The 20,259-nt window shown below is 35.8% G+C and overlaps 2 protein-coding genes across 3 annotated transcripts in view; both read right to left on the bottom strand.

Annotated features, from left to right (window-relative positions):
- Positions 1-1,278: 1,278 nt before the first annotated feature.
- Positions 1,279-9,714, bottom strand: LOC140749852 (uncharacterized). Of its 2 annotated transcripts, XM_073083075.1 has the most exons (10): positions 9,476-9,714; positions 8,887-9,093; positions 8,163-8,325; positions 5,943-6,095; positions 5,140-5,203; positions 4,352-4,363; positions 4,236-4,283; positions 3,524-3,666; positions 2,541-2,699; positions 1,279-1,910 (listed from the first exon to the last, which is right to left on the bottom strand). In XM_073083075.1, exons 1-10 carry the CDS (start codon positions 9,574-9,576, stop codon positions 1,773-1,775), a joined length of 1,188 nt encoding a protein of 395 aa, XP_072939176.1. In that variant the 5' UTR covers positions 9,577-9,714; the 3' UTR covers positions 1,279-1,772. The 2 variants fall into 2 exon arrangements, with proteins under 2 accessions (XP_072939176.1, XP_072939175.1); XM_073083074.1 differs by having other exon boundaries at positions 4,236-4,363.
- Positions 9,715-16,872: 7,158 nt separating this feature from the next.
- LOC140749843 (apoptosis-resistant E3 ubiquitin protein ligase 1) overlaps positions 16,873-20,259 on the bottom strand; it is a 42,122-nt gene continuing 38,735 nt past the window's right edge. The window contains exons 16-17 of the mRNA XM_073083055.1: positions 18,262-18,456; positions 16,873-17,295 (exon numbers count right to left, since the gene is read on the bottom strand). Coding sequence (XP_072939156.1) covers positions 17,125-17,295; positions 18,262-18,456 — 366 coding nt within the window. The 3' untranslated portion in view covers positions 16,873-17,124. The remainder of the gene's footprint in view (positions 17,296-18,261; positions 18,457-20,259) is intronic.

Here is a 20,259-nt window from a genome sequence, read left to right as displayed (position 1 = left end):
CGGCGGCGCGGCGCGGCTCGCGTGTGGCGCCGCTGGCCGCCGCACCGTACGCGCCACATTGGCGGCCTCACACCAATTTCATTTTTAAAAACATCCCCTTATTCACCCTTCATAAAATTGCGTAGTATTACGACTTTTAAAGGGTTTGTAATATTAATCGAATGCAAGGCCCGTGACCTGCCTTGCTGCAATCGCGGATATAATACAATCACGTTTGTCGAAACTTTGGACGACAAAAGATGTTATGTCAGAGGGCATTAGAATCTGACCGGATTTTGAACAGGTTTAAGAACTGGTGATTATATCCATAATTACACGATTCTAATTTGTATATGTGTAACCGAACCCGCAGTTGTTATTAAGCATGAAATAATCTATATAGGTACGTAGATAGTAAGATCTATGTTTATGCTAGATTTTTGTAAAATGCAAACGAAAAATGTCATGCCTCGAAAATGTCAATGTGACGTCACTTTAATAGTAAACAAAAGGTTTTGGTTGCTATCTTTTCATTATTATGATGTTTACTGACGAAATTACATTAAGCAGAAAACCGGAACAGTAGTTTTGATTGTATTTTATTTTTATAAAAAAAAAACTTATATTTAAGTAGTTCACAAAAGGTCGTAATAATTATGTCATTAAACCAAGCAGACTATAATTATTTTTATGTAACAAAATTCAGAGCCAATCAATTAGTAATCCTGTAGACTTCTACTTCTTATTACGGGCGACGGTTACATTAGTAAGCGTGCTTCAGACCGCAAACATGATACCGCCCGATGGTATCGCGGTGAAACGCAACGCTATAACTAGTAAAAAATATAGCTAAGATATAAACTCACCATAATACAGACTGTAGTTAACTTTAATAGGTCAGTCTAAAGAAGTGAATTTATAAATGTAACTCAAAGAAAACTCCCCTGCGGCATTAAACACAAACCCGATAATAAAGGCTCATAATTGAAATAATATACGAGTCACCTGTACCGGCTAGTCTCCCTGTCTCCCCGCCAGCGGCTCCAGCGCTTGACTCAGCGGCGACGGCAGGGCTGGCGCCGCGCGACACACCCCGCTTCGTAAATTATTCCCGATCCTATCGGTCCTAGCCCTCCGGGTTAGGGGCTTAACATTTATATTATTTTTTAACTAGGTAAAATAAGTAATTACGAGTAGGTGCAATGGGGGTATGTTAAAGGGTCAAATTTAATGAAGGTGGTTAATAAGAAATTGTAAACAAAGAAATTCAACTTGTGCGTTAAAAAATGAAACGAAAAATAAATTAAAGACGTTTATTTAATGAAATAACGAATAACACTTATAAAACTACTTCAAACAAACTTACCTAGAAAAAATTGCAATCTAGTGGCTAGATTAAATAATAAAACCTATGAAATAAATAGAATAAGTGAGCAAAATAATCTTAATAAATCGTCATACTTACCAAATAGTAGTAAACAGAGTCAAAATGGTAACACTGTCAACAAGTTATTTTTATCTAAATTAATGATAATCATTATGTAATTACATATGTATCAACAGTGTGATGAGTTGATAATATAATATCATAGGCAGACTACCCAAAAAAACAGGTAGGTAGGTATTGTCGCCCCGTTTACTCATAGAGTCAAACAATGCTAAAAGCGAGAATCATGGGATATTTTCGTATACAATTCCACGTTCGAGAAACTTCTTATATCTACTAAGCTTTAGTGCGATGCGATACTTAAATATTGAGGCAAGGGCGAACATTATTCCTTATTTTCAGGCATTCACAGGGTAATAAAAAATAGTTGTCTATGAGAAGGCGGCAACTTTAGCAGCCATGCCTGGAGGGGATCAGGGACCACATGACCGCCTCGGAAAGGGACATCGGGCGCCGGAACCAGGACCGAGCTGCCCCTAACATCCTACAAAGGAAAAATCTCATATTACGTATCTAAATTAGTAAACCAAAAAGAGTACAAATACCTAAGTAGTAAGTAAGTGAAAATGATGGATATATAGTGACACCACTTTAAATATTCTATTTCAAGTAATGGACAAAATGACACGCAGAGTCAATATAGACACGACTAAAACGTTACAAAACTTAGAAATATACGAAATATAGAATATGCGGATCATTATGTGTACCGTCCCACTATTAATTAAATTTGGTACTCTTGGAATGTGGAGGGTGTAGTGTTTAATCAATCACGCTATTTGAAGTAAGTTTACGTACTATTGGGCTTTCTTTCTAGAGAACTCTTAGGCACGTAGGTTTCTTCAGAAAATGTTTTTAGGCCAACATGTTATAACAATTATTAAAAATGCGCACATAATTTAAATAAACAGGTGCCACAGTTACATCATAACAATCTGGAACCACAACGTAAGAAGCCGAAAGTCAAAATTTAACGTACATTCTTGACGGCCAGAAAAAATATGATTACCTATGATGTAGTGTACCTATTTTGTGATAAACGTTTATTAATATCAGATTATATTGCTATTTATGACTACCACAACGTACAAAAATAGCAAATTTTTATGCGTACTTGGTAAGTGGTCGTGGCCACCAGGCGAGCTGCTCCCGGACGAGCCGCAGCTCCGCTTCGCACTGCGCCAGCTGCGCCCGCAGCGCGCTCGCCTCCGCCGCCGCCAACGAGCCGCGGGCGCTCGCCGCCGAGCATTCCAAAGCGGAGCGCGCCCGAGCCCTAAAAATCAAACGCTGCATTAACAATGCGTGTATAATCTACGTTACCGTAATGATAGATTTTCATGATATCACTCTGATAAGAAAAACCGGCCTAATGCAAGTCGGACTCGCGCATTGATGGTTCCATATGTAATTCATGGTTACATATACCTACGTAATGTTTCTCGCGTCTTTCGCAACACGCAATTGATTGATTCGTCTCTATCTGAGTTCATGCTTTCGTTAGCTAGATGGCAGGAAAAGGAGGCGACATAAGTAATTTACTATTCTGAAAAGCTATAAATTTCAATTCTAAATACTTTTAGTAGAGGTTAGTATAAAACCCTAAAAATGTAACCGCAAGCTATGATAATAACAATAAGCAAATGATAATAAACCAGCATAGAAAGTGAAAAGTGCTATAAAAACATGTCGGCTTGTCTGCCTTAAGATCATAGTATGTTATACTTACCTATTTTTTTGTTTACGAGGGGGGAAACCTTCAAAAGGTACCCTATGCCGTGGGAGCGACACAGGGTTATGTGGGATTCTTACCGCACTAAAACCCCCCGGTGGCCGTCCTCGGCGCTGCGTAGATGACTCCGGGATCTCCAAAGGAACGCAACCGGAGTCCTCTTAGCGCATTGCCCCGTCGGGCTCTGATGTGCATGACGGTATGCGACCACACATACCGCCGTCCTTCCCGGGGTCGCTGGCCAGGCGGTTCGAGCTCCCACTCTTGCCGCCCGCAACCCCGGAAGCCCCTTTTAGTCGCTTCTTACGACAGGCAGGGGATACCGTAGCCCTATTCTAGTCCCGGAACTGCAGGGACAAGCAACTAACTCCTGCTCCAAGCGCAGCCGCTCGTCCGCGTCCCGCAGCCGGCGGTCGCGCTCGGCCGCCGCGCGCCGCAGCGCCGCCAGCTCCGCCTCCGCAGACGTCAGCAGCGCCGCGTGCGCAGACAGCTCCTCCTCCAGCAAGTTCAGCTGCCGTCACAGAATGGAATAGAAATACATTGTGAAGAAGCAAATGATGTGAAAGTTGAACTTTTTTCAAAATAATGTAAAATGTTTATAAGCAAATTTGCGAAATGTCAAAATATGATAAAGTTATAATTTTCAATCATGAATCAATTGCATTACTCGCAAAGTTAATTTGATTTCTTTTGCTATCACTAGAAAATATATAAGCTGAACCCACCAATTAAAAAAAGCTTAAGTTGACGTCTTCCGCAACTACAATACAAATATAGAATGTGGCTATGCAATGCGAAAAAATAATGTCTCAACCGTATGAAGCGGTACGTAACTATAGTAATACATATCGCAAATGTAGTAACATTTGCGATATGTGGTAATGTCACGCCCTAGCATTCGAAGTAGGTAAAGGAAAGTTTCTTTACCACGCTTAAGCACGCTAATTGCAGGATAAGACGTACCTACTAGCACAGACGCTACACTACTAGCTCTCTGCTCTATTTGTTTGATGAATTCGGTGTATCCGTTTAAGGAGCTCCGTGTACAGTGATCGGATAGAGTAAAGTGTGTATAGTGACCCTGGCGTAGGCGTGGTCCCGCTGCGCGCGCGCCTCGGCGGCGGCGGCGCGCTGGCGGCCGCGCTCGGCCTCGCCGCGCCGCGCCGCCTCGCGCGCCGCCTCCGCCTCGTTGCGGCTGTTGCGCCAGCCTGGCACCACACATACATATCATCATCATTAAGCCATTTTTTATAATATAGGAGTAGTAGACGAGCATGCAGTCCACCTGTTGGTGAGTGGCTACTGCCGCCCATGGACATCTGTAATCAAAGCCAGATAGGATTAGATATTCCTGAGGTCGGCCACAGATGCTGCTACCCCTGAGGACAAAGCTGGAACGTCTCGGAAAAGTCTGTTTCCCTTACCACAACCCCTCAAAACGGGACACAGCAGCGCCCAACACCGCTGTTATATAGAAATAGGTGTGGCGGTGGTGCCGCCAAAGTCGCAAAAGACACAAAGGGTTCTACCACCTTCAAAAATTACCCATTACTATCCCACTGCTGGGCACGGCTCATAATGAGAAGAATTAGACCATAGACCACCGCGCTGGCCAAGTAGTGGTAGACTTGACATACATTTGAGATATTTTTCTTATTTTTATAAATCTCTCAGGTATGCAGGTTTCCTAACGATGTTTTCCTTCACCGTTTAGCAAGTGATAATTAATTTCTAATACGCACATAACTTTTAAAAATCGGAGGTGCCTGGGATTTGAACCTCAGACCCCTCGATTGAGGCCGAGTTTCTTAACCACTAGGCTATCACTGCGTATCGTATAGTATTTATATATTATAGTATTTATTGGGTTATAAATTTAGTACGATCGAAAACGGTAAACGAAATACCTACGAATATTCCGTACCCTTACCTATGTATTAAGTATTTTATATCTAGTTCAAGAACACGTCATTACGGAACTCACCGATGCTAAGTTCCGAGGCGCGATCCTCGGCTGCACACACATCTTTTTCTAGCGCCAGTTTTTCCTGTAAAAATGTGTAGTTTGTATACAGCCCGCGCAATTCCTTGCATGGCGTTGAGGAAAAGTAGACCGGAAAACGGTATACATTCAATAATTTCCCTAAAATGTTACATTTGTGCTGGGCTGCCGCGATATTAGTTCTTAGGAAACAGGATAAAATAATAAAAATTTCAAACATAACGATTGACTAATACTGCAATACTTATACGATGACGCACGCGTTGCTTATGATGTACGTCACGATTATGTATTATCAACCACTACTAATATTAATTCATATGACTAATAGTGGCGAGTACTGAAACTTTACTAACTACACCGTCCAGCATCCCGGCATCAATATAAATAATTAGAAGTAAAAACAATTCTAATGAAACCAACATAATAGATATTACAATATATTACATGCAAATCGAATAATGTAAATATTTATGGATATTATAATATTAATAAAAAAATATCCAATTAATAGTTGGTCCGCTTAAGATCGGACCTAGTCACAGTTTCTGCATTTAAGAATTAAGTTGCTAAACTTAGTAATTTATATACCTTTATAAATTAGAAACAAAATTGTAAAGGTGGTTGCGCGTATTCGTATTAGGTTTTTTTTCTAATTCCTTTACTCCTTCAAATAAGAGCACAGCAGCTTGACGTCACTGTTGCATAAGCTAGATTTAGTGAAACTACAAACACCTTCCGTTGTAACACCTTGATTACGATTTTAATAACTCGAATGCGTATACCCTCTCAAGCACGGCCTTCTCCAAGTCCTTGTCCCTGAGCAGCTGCTTGAGGCGCTCCAGCTCGCGCATGGCCAGCACCACCTTGGCGTTGTCGGCGTCCAGCAGCGACTTTAGCACCCACACCTGGATTCGCAGGCGTTCGGTACTCGAACGCTAGCATAAGTTCGCCGTTAAAACTTTTGGACCGCTTTGCATAAGATGAAAAAGACATTGCAATGGACATCGGACATAGTTTAAGGTAAATAGAAATATCAATTTACCCTGGACTGTATATTCGCCGAAATGAAATCAAACCGCATTTTAATGTGATGGGTGAAAATGTAATAACGAATATTTTTCCATTGAATTCCATATTGAATACATAATGGTTTCCTACAGGAAAAGCTTATTTTTAGTGACTGATTCTCCACACCGCGATATTTAATATATATGTCGGAGGAAGAGTCGAATACGACATAGAAGTTATTTAATATAGCTAGCTAGAAAGTAACAGTAACTTTAGTATTTTAGTAATGTTATTGATACTTGATCAATCGACGGGAATATTGTTTTAAATTATAATTAACAGTCATTGTATTGCTATCGTATTAGATGTCGAATCAGAGTAGAGACTTTTAAGAGGTCTCTAGCGGAGTCGAGGTATGTGGCCGCGCGGTGTGGAAACATGGATATGAACTGATGTGAGTGATCGAGGTGGATCATTATTTCGTTGTGCTTTGGAGCGTGTAGTCACTACCTTGAACCTGCTGCTCAAATCCTTTGTTTGTAAAGTAATATCAGTAGCATAGTATAGTTATTTTGTAAATCCGAAGTCATAAATGTAAAGAACAATAAATATTGTGATTGCTGTATTTGTGCCTGCATCTACCCTATGACAACGCCCACAAAACCTATAGATTCTATCAATGATGTCGATGAGAGCCGTCTTTCTCCGACATATTTGTATTGAAAATACTGTTTTAATTCAAGTTACATATTGTTTAAAGAGAATTTTTAAATTCTTCTAATTAAAAATGCTCGGAAGTCGGAGCTGAGTTACTTCGGAGAAATAAATACTAATTGAATTATTCCTCGGCTGCACATCGATGATAATTACTTGATATAAATTATGTGTAGGTAAATATTTATGTATTCTTGTATACGCCTAGTAGGTATTTCACAGGAAAATGGGTTGATTTAGCTGTTGTTTTTATTATTAAATAGTAATTAATTAACGATTATAAATTAATTAAATTATGTTAGATACCTACCATTTACTTTTTACGTAAGAGATGTACGAAAACTAAATAAATAAGTTTTTTAGCCATCTATAAGTACTACGTGAACAGTGATAAATATATAAAAACTCTTTAGTTAAGTAGAATTCAACATTTCAACCACGGTACAAATATTTAGTTCCTTATACTGTGTTTCAACCGTTCAAACATTATTGATGAATGAACTATTCTGTGGCTATCTATATCTACTAGGAAAATTAACATTGATCCGAGGTTATCTGTTTCCGAGAAAATAGTTAAGTAAAATAGTGTGGTAATGACAACTAAAATTTAGCTTGATAACATGGTTTATTATCATTTAATATTGTTTAAGAAATCAATTATCTATTTATTACCATTACTAAAGTATAATACCTAATTAGGTACTTAAGTTATTGCATCAATTTGGGTTTCGAACAGAGCTCTGTTCGAATACTTAGGAAAACATTGTGAGGAAACCTACACACCTGGGGGCCACCATTAATCTTTTAAAAACCATCATAGTTCAGGAAAGTTTTATTTCAATATTGTATCGAAATTAATTATTTGTAAATTTAATTGGATTATGGTACGAAATTTCAATGTATGACTAAAATAATATTGTTTTTAGAGATGGTAGTAACCCCCCTGTGCGTTATATAAATAAGTTTTAAAAGGTACCATGGGAAGTTTACAAATGAAGGAAGCCATTAAATGGCTTAAACGGCTGACAATTCTGTCAGCCATTTAATGGCTGTCATAGTGTACTTTACGCTTTACAATGCCGACATGCGCAGTTAAGTGGTGCAAAAACACGAAATCGAAGAAAAAGTGCGGAGGTATATCGTAAAAGATACGTAAACTATTTTTTTTATACTTTTCAAACACGAAAATAGATGACAGTGACAATTTCAATTGTAAAACTGGTTACATTTTCTTGCTAGGAGTAAGTAATCTTTACTAATCTATGGTTATAACAAATAACCTTGGAGTCGAGCGTCTTGCGGAGGCAGAGCACCTCCTCGCGGCGGCGGCGCCACGCGGCCAGCAGCAGGAAGCGCGCCACGCGCGCCGCCGCCCGCCGCCGCGCCGCGCCCGCCGCCGCCTGTACTACGCTCGGGGGGGACTCCGCCTTGTCGGTGGGCTCGCTAAACGGAATAAACATTATGTATGATACAGGAGTCCGCAAGCGACACTTACAAGTTTATATTTGGTAAGAACACCGCCGTCGGGTCGCTCGTTTGTGAACAATACTGTCAATATATGAGCATTATCATTTTCCTGGACAAGTTAAGCAGCCTATTCCTTATGGAATAAATCATATATTGTTAAATGATTAGACGCTATAAAAATATCAATAGACAACAGAATTTGCAAATCGCAGAGCAATCAATAGAGCAGAGATATGAAATGTAAAATATCTTAAGGTGTCATAATGGCTTCAGTTGTGGCTTCCAAAAACTATACATAGGTACCTACGTCTTTTTGTTTAGTAGTCCAAACTTTTGTGTATATAAATTAACTATACCGCGTAAATTAAGGTCCGCGTAAAACTGCTAGGCGCGGACTATATTTCCCTAAACACTTAAAGAAAATAAGCAAGAAAAAACTAAACAGTTATTCCAAAAAATATCAATCTTACTTGACATAAACAACAGTCCAATGATTACAAATCATACAGCCTGTAATATTATTGTCTGTCAACACACCTATCCTTCTTAACCCTTTTGTTAGGCGTGAGGTCCTCCATGGACAGGGCCTTGGGTCTGGTGGGCGTGTGAGCGGGCGGCGGGCGGCGGTACTCGTCCAGGCAGCTGCGCAGGCGCGCCAGCTGGCCGCCGCTCGCGCCGCGTTTCGCCGTGAACTTGCTCACCGGCGTCGAGAACAGCTTCTTAGGGTGGATTGCTTGCAGGCGGCTGTCAAGTGTGCACAAGTAATGTCTGTTTTACTTTAAAAGAATAACAGTCATTTATATACTTACAACTATTAAAGACCTCTTGCTCACAACTACCGCTGTCTACTTTATTGTCAATAGGTAAGTTATATAATAAGTAAATAAACTTTGGTACAAAATCGTTAAAAGGCCTAGTCATGGCCACATATTTCCATTTTCTACACAGCGTTTTTTAGTGAAAGCATACAAGTTTTCTAATGGCATGATAGTCTTGAAACGTTTACGCCACACTAATTGAACGGACCATGACCTTGAATAGAACCTACCTACGTCCATTGGCGAATTGACTAAAAAAAACTATTTGATTGGTGAGAAAAAAAAACAAAATTAACGTTGTTGCTTACGCGGGCGGCGTGGCGGACAGCCGCGCGCACTCGGAGAAGTCCCCGGCGCCCGCGCGCGCCGCCGGGGACGCGCTCTGCGACACCTTCACCATGTTCTCCATATTCCCCGCTCGGTGGAGAAGGTTCTCCAGAATATTACTATTGTATTTCCAAATTATGACTATAAAAATTTGCAACTGATTTTTACGTATGACAGTCGGTTGTTGACAGCTTTCCTGAGATTGATTGTTATGTCTTGATTGTATGATTGATTTGAAATTAGAGTTCGATGTTATTTTTAATTGAAAATATAGTTGCCTTATACTTGTCGAGGTAACAAAAGAGGTTAAAAAGCTACTTTTAAATCTATCTTGTACACCACATCGAAACATACTGCAGAATATGTGGAATGATTTTCTTTATACCCTCAGTATTTGTTTCAATAGGCCTTCACCAAGTTTCTTTTTCATCTATACAACAATTTATCTCGTTAAACAGAGAATAATCATATAGGAATAACATGTAAGGTAATAATAAGGTAGGTATGTTATTCTTTAACGAAGAAATAGATACCTTATGAATTTTACCTATTACTGCCATGAAAGCAATCGAAATATTTTTATGTGTAATAAATATTTGTGTATTAAGAAGGAAAGTAGGTGAAACGTATTAAAATAAAAGAATTAATGATATTTCATTTATTTATTACTTCAGTCTTAAATTTCTATTCAACAACTACTACAAAATATCAACATTTAAAATATGTATACCTGAAGAGCATTCATCAAGGAGACTAGAACAAGGTCGACTTGTAGTCTATGTCTTAGGTTTCCACTTAAAATTAAATTATAATACGTACAAGGAAATATTTGCAACAATATATAATCACCTAAAGTTAATCGAACAAAGTTTTTGGTATCTTACAGCAGAAAAAGGGGAATTCTCTCAATCTCGCCACACTCACAATTTTATGATCCTTATAATATAATACAATTCAACCTTACTGGTTTCATTTTAAGTTGAATTTACAAAGCACAAAAATGCAATAAAATTCTTCGCGAGGCTCGCCGCCAGAACAAGGAAAGCGTGCAGCCAAACTGCCTTTTTTATATTGTAATTATAAAATTATATTTTTGTAATTTTTAATGGTGTAATATTATGTATAATGAAAATAATTATAATCTATCTGAATGTTATTAATACTTGGATAGGAAAGAACATTAATTTGTAAGAACACCTTAGGTACCTCAGGAATTGCTGTTTTAATTAATCAACGTCGATAAGTATTTCCGGATATATCCGATTTTCCAAAGCAATCTTATACCTAATAAGCATTTTTATCTGGTGTTATGGAAATCATCTCTTTCTTCCTTCTTTGGCGACGATAAAAATCTATTCTCCATACGCAATAAATGCTAGGAGAGCTAAATTAAAAAAGGGAGGATCCACCAACAGATATAAAGTAACATAAACCAATTACACAGATATGGAACAAATAATAAAACATAATTAGATTTTAAATCCGCTCCATACATTCACTGTTCCAAAAATGTTTGCGCATGCATTGGCTGACATTGGCCAATTTAGACGACGTTAATTTTTTAAATCGGTAATTTTTGGTTCAAATTAATATTATTTGTTATATTAGAGCTTAATTATGTAAATTGTATTTATATATATTGAAAGTAACATATTCCACCGGATGAATTGTTTTGCTAGGCATTCATATTAGGTAGGTACTACTTTTGAATATACCTTGCTGCATGGTGAAACGTGTTTACATTGGCCGTGCTTTAACTGAACAAAATAAGAGCTCACTTTTAAATTGAGCTCTTATTTGGCGAGACGCTTTTTGTTCGACCCGACATCTATTGGTATTTTTGATCGAAGTATATATTACTCTTTAGCAGACATTGAAAATTGTATTTAACCAAAAAACTACATAATCTTCACTTCAATACTAAATATGTAGGATCTTTGGTATTGACACTATAATCAATCATATCGTGCAGCATGATAATCATTCAATATACGCGCCGAATTGAGAACACCTCCTTTTGATATAATTGAAAGAACATTGACAAAAATCAAGGTCACTGGAAGACCATGTAATATACATAACATAATATTATATTTACTTAATGTAAAATGATTTAAATACAATTTTGACAATTATCACCAATTACGCACAATTTCTAAAACCCAAGAAAGTATAAAGAACGAACACATAACCTCTTTCCTTCGTGAAGTCTAACCGACTAAATTTAAATCAGAAAAGAGAAAAAGACTCTTCACAAGATCCGTGACATCACAGAAGCAGCGTTAAATTATATTTTGAGGATTTCTTTCCTTTCTACATATTAGCTACAGCAACTTCTAATCTACACATTCTATTCTAATACAATTTATACAATATTATTGCGACTGCGCAAACAACAGAGATCCGATGCAACATACTAAGAACAATACATTCTTAACTATTGAGGGATTCAAGACGATACTTAAGGCATACAGGTGATGCTTATCAACAAGATAAAAATGTACATAAAATTACGAATAGTATCCAATTAGCACGTCAACGTCATAAAATGTTTAAACTCTCGAAAATTAAATATAGATTAAAATAAAATAAGCCATATTTTTATTAGTACCATGTTTACTTTAATATTATGTAACATTATAGACCCGTGCGCACGATAACTGACTTGAGAGTATACTCGTAGCTGTAGTGATTATCTGAAGGCAGCACCTTAAAAATCGACGCGGACACTGTATCATAATCATCGAAAATGAGACTACCATTAAAAATACTATTTCCAATAGTCGTCGTATCGATAAAATCATTGTTTTGACCGTGGATGAGCTACAAACTCATCCGTTCCATACCAAACTCATGCGTTCGATACTAGCTTATTTTTACAGACACTAAAATAAAATGCTGCTGAAATACAATGATATCTTAAAATCTATTTTGTGCTGGAGTTTATGATACGGAGGTACTTTTTAGTTGTAACTTTAGGCCAAAATATTTACTCAATACGTGCTCATAAATAAAACACAATATATTTAACTGTAAAATTTAAAAGCAGGCTCATGTATATCAAAATAAATGTATGTACATATGAAAATACTAAAATTAAAGTTTATTATTATATACAAGCGTTTTATATGTTTTCAATTATTTTGAAACTCTCTTCATGTTTTTTCCAAAACTCCATGATTCATGTAAATAAAATTTGCATATGTCTATAGATATGTACTTACATTAAATATATTTAAAACAAGTTTAATTTATTTACCCTCCAATAGCTAGAACAGCATTTTTGAATAATGTTTAATTTTTAGAAGTAGCATAATGATTGACCTTTCCGGTATATTATTTAATGTTTGAGTTGAAAATAGAGAAAAGTTTTATCTATTCAAATATGCAATAGTCAAAAATAAAAATTATTCAAATTTTGATGTGGTTTTCCTTCTGCTAATCTGAGTATTACTCCGATAATTTACTCCGATGTATGGTATATAATACATTTTTGTATTTCCTTAAGCATTCTAAATTATGCAAGCAAAAATAATGTTCAACTCCAAAAAGAAACTAATAATAACAACCAACCGATACAGGCTGATATAAGTCTCATTTGGGTTTTTAAAGTTTTAGGTCATTAGGAGCGAAAAAACATAGCACTTGAACACGGCGATATAATATTTACAGTAAATATATATTAAATCTATTTATTAACTTATTATAACTCTTTTCTGTGAATTTTAAAAATGAAATATTTCTTCTCAAGCGCGCTTACGCATCAAGTCTCTCTTAATATTTCGTTTCATGTATTCAAAACCTACAATTGCAGAAATTGGTATACGTTATAAACAACAATTATACCTACGACAGTTTACATAATACTTTAATAATATTTACATGACATTCTATTGTAACAATTACATGATATTGTTCGCGTATTATACATATTTTAAGCATATTTACATTTGAGCAAACGTGTGAAATTATTGCGCATGCAGAAACTTAATATGCACCTACTGATAGCGTCTCAGATATAGTGTGCTTTCCTTAATAAAATATTATGAATGGAATTGAAGGCCAAATTTAATAGCTGAGACGCTTGTAGTGAGAAAATGTGAATGAATACCTCGCTCATCAATTTAAATATATAGGTACTATCATTAACAACTTCATTTGCGTTCAATATCTACATACACTAAAGAAAAGCTACTGTCTAGTGTCTTATTTTAGCAATAAGGTTTTCTTTTTATACCGACAAATAAATAATTAATAATAATTTGTAAATAATATTTATATTATATTCATAGGATATTTCATTTATCCCCTTGAGTAGATTATATTAAATGTCCCGAAATAAGATTTCAGAGTCAAAATAATTTCTTCTCTATTTCAACTGTATATTAGTTACTAATAATATAATATTACATATAATATATACTCACGTTTTTTTAAATAAATAACGCTTATTTTATAATATCGTTTATATAATATTTTTGATCTCATTTGAATAAAATAGGCATAATATCAAAATGATATAATAACAAAGAAATGTTTTAAAACATAACAACAAATTAGTCAACCCAGAATGGTCCCACTGCTGGGCCTGAGTACCTCAGAACGGAAGGATAAACTTAGTGGTACCACACATGTTACCACCCCGAAACATTAACAATAAGAAATACTTATTCACTTGAGGAGCGACTAGACTGACTAGTTAGAATAAAAAAAGCAGAACTGGTAATTAGAATCATACATGTCCATGATATTATTTGGATGTGTGCAACATGATTTTCTATTTCATACTCCACTCATATACAGAGTATGTATGTACACACATACACATTTAATTACATTCGATACGAGTAATACGACTTTTTTCTATTTGTCAGTGATTATATAAAAATCATCAATTTAGAAGATTTACACAAAAGCAATATTCAAATGTAAGGATCTTATCTGGATCTCAGTATTTCAGAGAAAAGAAATTATGTAATTTAAATAACGAAAAAAATAATGTTTATAAAAAAAAACACTTAAAAATAAGAAACAAATTGTGGAAACTAACAGTTAATAAAAAATAGGAATATAGGAATATATGGAGTAGGTACTGAAAAATTTAAATTGCATCTGTATTTGTTTATGCCTACATAAATATGATATCTACGAAAGGATATATTTAAAACAAGGAAATATAACAAGTATTAGAGAGCAACTATTTTGGGAAATATAACAACAAGCCCAAACTGGCGAGAAATTCGTGAGTGCCATATATTATATGTCGTCATTCCGTCTTTACTCTTTAAGACTAAGATGGAACGCCTCATGACCATGGCAGCGGTGCACTGCTGCCCAATACGACAGTGATCTAACTTCAGAACATATAACACCTTGCACCTTATACATAACCGATACCACTTATTCTTTCTATTCGTATTGCAAGCCGACACTTATTATATTTCCATTTTTGATGATGGAAATTCGACCATACATTTTATATATTAAAACCACCTTCTCACTGTAACGACCCCTGCGTTCCACTGCATGTATCGTGATGACACATACCACAGAACACGTCTCTGACACATACATTCTACACATCAGCATTTTAATACGAAAACGTATACATATATTAACGATACGTGGGGATACACTAAAAACATACGACACAGCGATACGTATTAATATCAATACATTTATAATTATAATGAGTAATATTAACGTCGATGTTTATATTATACAACGTTTACTTAGCGTCACAATAAATGGTTATTGTCACACATTATCAATTCCGACGGCCGATGGACTCAGTGGCAGGATCGTATCAATACAAGTAAACACGAAGACGAACAAATATTATAGTTAACACCAACTTACTATGTAAATGTGCGTCGCATGAGTTTCCGTCTATGACTTATGGGTCCGAGGTACGAACTGGACCCATCGATTAAGTGACTTAATATTATGCAACACTGGTATGACATAAGTCAAACGGATTTTATGTTAACCACATAAAGTATTTTTTTCGATTTTATTATAATCATGCTTGTGTGAACACTACTTTATAAATAAAGCATGTTTTTAAATGACCTATTCATAATAATTCTACGTCCTACAAGTTTCACTTACGATAAGCTTAGAAGAAAATAGTATAAGATCGTCTTATAGAATACATAATGGACCCTCGTTCATTAATTTTTTCCCGAGTTACACACGACATGTAAATTAAAATATTTAAAACTTACAATAGTTTTTCTAAAATCAAAACATATAATTCGTCATATAATAATGCAAGTTTTATCAGAATCAACGCATTACACGAGGCTTTAGAAATTAAATTGTCAATTGAAATTATGTTTAGTTACAATTACATTATATACATGAAAGAAAAGATAGAATTTAAACTATATAGTAAATAATGACGCCACTTACATAAATAAATGTAAAGACTTTTAGGAAACAATTACACACATTCAGTTAACGTATATCCAATATATAGTCTGATTCATAATTAGGTGTCCAAAATGTAAACAAAGGTGTTGACCTATCAAGAAAATACGTTTCAAATGGTAGTTTCTTATTTTTGACAATATTAAGTATTTTAAACTTTTTGTTTCTTGATAATTTTGACAGTGACATTTGTTTGTTTACATTTTGGACATCTAATTATGCATCAGACTATAGTTACAATGCCAATCATTATCTGTTATGACATCACTCAAATATTTCCTATTTCAAAGTCACAGCTACGAATGTCATTTGTCTTTCTGTATAACTTGTCCGAGCCAATATGCATATAAGACCGAGGCCATCAACGTATAGTACAAAATTGAGTTGATTTATTTATTTATACAATATTTATACCTTATTTGAAGTTTATTTCTATTATAATAATTGTGCAATTTACATAACAATTGCAACTAGATAATATAACAGCGTATATAGCAGTATTGTGCCGAGAAATTAATAATTAAAATCATTTATCTTATTATTACGGTTTATATTGCCTATCATAATTATTGAAATAATCCCTTAACATATTTTAAAACACGAATGCAGTCAGATTATAATATAAATCAATATAAAATGGAATGTAGTCACTATGAGTCAGTAAATCAAAAATATTCTATAACGGAAATCTAATATGATAGCAATTAAGAAAGTATATTTAAATTCAACTAGAGACGAATACTCGCATCGCTTTTAATACTTTTTACGGTAAATACTGGTTTTTATGAGAATGATTACTGATCATCTGCTATCAAGTTTTGAAATAATTGATATTTAATGGTTTAGTTCAAATCCGGTTAGAAGAGTTATTTTAAGCGTATAATGGCGATTAACGATACTACCAAGTAAAGAAGGAACAATAATGACTGCTTTTGTTAAAAAAAGTTTTGTAGTGGATATTAGACGGCGATACCGTGCGATGGACCTAACTAATGCAAATAGCAAATAGTTTTGGTCACTTATTGACGACCTTACCTGCGAAATAATGCCTTACGTGTGGTACAATCCGAAGTCTCTGCGAGGCGTAGCATGGTGTCGTGTGGGGCAGCGTGGGGTAACGCAGGGCAGCGTGGGGCAGTAAGGAGTAGCATAGGGCAGCACGGGGTAGTGCGGGGCAGCATGGCACGGTCCGCGGCGGTCAGATCATGCCGAAGCCCTCGGCGCCCTCGTTGATGGCGAGCAGCAGCGCGCGCACGAGCTGCTCGTAGCTGTCGTAGTCGGGCAGGCAGAGCTGGTTGAAGCACGTGTGCGCCGTGGGCAGCGCGCCGAACGTGGGCGCCGCCGTCAGCTGGAAGCGCGGGCTCAGCTCCTGCGCACGACCATACGTACCGAGTTATATGATATGTAGGGTGAAATTTTCAAATGGGCCTTTAGGTCCAAATTCGAAACTAAAAAGATAAGTGAAAATGCCGAATGTGATTTTGATAAAAACTAAAACTGCATCATTGGCATTGCAACATTCTTTAAAATCTATTGTATTCAATATACACTCGTATTATTGAATTATCTGATAGTCTCGCTTATAAGAATCAAATTTTGGGAAGTAATGATAATAATATATTACGATCTTAAGGAACAGGCTAATTGGAAAGAAAATACATATTTTTAGGGTTCCATACACAAAATGTACAAATTTGATGGTACGGAGACCATGTGCGAGTTTCATTTGTACTTTATTAATTAAATTAATATTGCCAATTATTTTATATCACGTTGATAGCTAAGTTCACAGCTATTATTAATTTAAACATTTCGCACTTAATACAGCCGTTATATTGCTTATTCATCGAACGGGCGTAAGTAGGATTGCCTCAAAAGCTAGTTTAGCTCGAAGCTACCACATATGCAAGATGTCGAAAAAAATTGGATATCGCAATTGGGGTGACGACAAATTTTGAAAACCCCTTCTATAATGGACGTACACGTCTACTGATTCCAAAAATCGTATTATTTTGGCAATAAATTGAGTATTCACGAAAATAATAGTATAATAATATTGAATTAAGCGCGAAAGCGCTCGCGGGTGTCATGGCGTCCATTGGTGACGTTACACTAGAATATTTCATACAAAAGTTCAAACAACTCAGTTTCAGACAAGATGGCCGAGTGCAGTATTTTATACTTTTATTTTATTGAAAATATAATAAATCTTAAAGGTATTTTTTAAAACTGGGTTATTTTTCAATATATTGTTTTTACTTCGATTATTTATACTTTGATTTTTGAATGCTGTCATCATGTCCATTCAAAAAGCAAGTGACGCCTTCTGGTTCACCTGGAAGCCGCCGGGCGGCAGCTGCGCGCAGCCGGTGCAGAACTGCAGCAGGCGCGCGCGCTCCTCGGTGCTGAAGTTGGCGAGCGCCGCCCAGAACCACGCCAGCCGCCGCTCCCAGTCGCGCCCTGCGCCCGCCACCAGCGCGTGCGCGCGCCAGTCCGACACGCACACCTCGCCCGTGCCGCAGATCAGCAGCTGCCACACAACACAACACGTTACGTTACACATAGCTACCAGCTGCTGTCACACCTCGCCCGTGCCGCAGATTAGCAACTGCACACACAGCATAATACGTTACGTTGACACATAGCTGTCAGCAGCTACTGGAAAAACGTAACATGTTAACTTACGGCTTCACTCGCTCGCCAATACAGGTGGAGGGGACTCCCCCTTAAGTTTAGAATTTAATCAATGACAATGACAAATACTAGACATGTTATACGCCCACTAACTTGAGAGAAAACTTGAGCGAAACTGCTTTGATAGCACACATGCACGTTTTTTATTTTACTTACCTTTAACTACATAGACAAATGTTCTATAAGGGACAGAGCTATTAGAACAATGTGATAAAAAAAGACAACTAGTGTTTGACCTTGCGTTTCAAGTGTACGCAAACGTAAATATTGACCATGGAATATAGTGACCAATGATTACTTCAGTCAAAACGAGACATCGATTTTTTTATGTCAAATACTTTTTACTTGAAAAAATATAGTTAAAAATAATAAAAAACACGCTTTTATGATAAAATTAACTAAAAAGTAGAAAATAATTTTCAATATAGGTATCATTTAAGGAACAGTAAATAGTATAATTGTGCAAAAAATGTGGGGCGCTTTATGAAAACTGATAAATGGAGCACCCCATGTTTTTTTTCACAATTATACTATTTACTGTTACTTAATTGACAATGGTAACGGTTCATTTCGGAGACAACGGCACGAAGCATCGAAAAAAGGGACTGTCCCGTTAAAAACGGGACGTATGGTGGCTTTCCCATTGATCCGCATGCTTGTCAAAGACAAAGAAATAATGGAACAGAAGGTAAAAAATGTCCAAAACTGTCGATAATAGTTTTAGTATGTCGTTTACGTAGAAATGTTATAGTACAGTTTAACTAAATAAATTATTATTATATAAAAATATAATTTGAAAGAATGTATCTATACAGATGTATCGACTGGTTTAAAATATACGATTTAAAAATTGTTTATATTTATTATCATAGATTAGTAAATATTACTCACTCCTAACAAGAAAATGTACCCAGTTTTGAGAATTGAAATAGTTGCGTAAAAAAGTTTTGCCACGTCTCCGTGCTAAAATGTCTCTAAAATATTTGAAATAATTATTTATTTAATATGTAAATTACGCAGTATTAGTTATTTATTCGTAAATTTTCTCTAAAAATGTTTTTATTTGTCAAGTATTCAAAAAAAGAACTTACTAATAAGCCGTTTGTGGCTTATTTCAATTTCAAGGCGGCTAAGTATCTTTACTAATCTATGTTTATTATTATCAGTTTTATTTTACACACGACCATTAATTGCAAAGTTGTGTAAATTTTATAAATGTACTAGCTGTCCCAGCAAACATTGTGTTGCCATATAAATAAAAAAAATGTTAAGGGTGAACAACCCTTATCACTTAAGAGATATGAAAAATAGATAGTAGCCAATTCTCAGACTTACTGAATATGCATATAAATTTTGGTGAAAATCAGTAAAGCCGTTTCGCAGGAGTAGGTACAGTAACTAACATTGTGACATGAGAATTTTATATATAAGATTCTAATTTTACCGTGGTCTTTTTGAGGATTAATTTCTGGCTATACAAAGATTGTTTATTAAATTATGTTTAGGTTAAGGAAGAAATACGACCTTAATGATTGAAATATTTATTCAATTAAAGAAATTTTAAAATACCGTATACTATCCTATATAAATTTTATGGTAATATTTTTTATTATTTACCACAGGTATCGAAGGAAATTTA

The sequence above is a fragment of the Epargyreus clarus genome, unplaced genomic scaffold (assembly GCF_041222505.1).
Source record: "Epargyreus clarus isolate Ecla_fem2 unplaced genomic scaffold, WU_Ecla_fem_2.2 ptg000018l, whole genome shotgun sequence".
Taxonomy (NCBI): Eukaryota; Metazoa; Arthropoda; class Insecta; order Lepidoptera; family Hesperiidae; genus Epargyreus; species Epargyreus clarus.
Note: the sequence above shows the minus strand (reverse complement) of the source record. Positions and strands in the feature narration are given on the sequence as shown.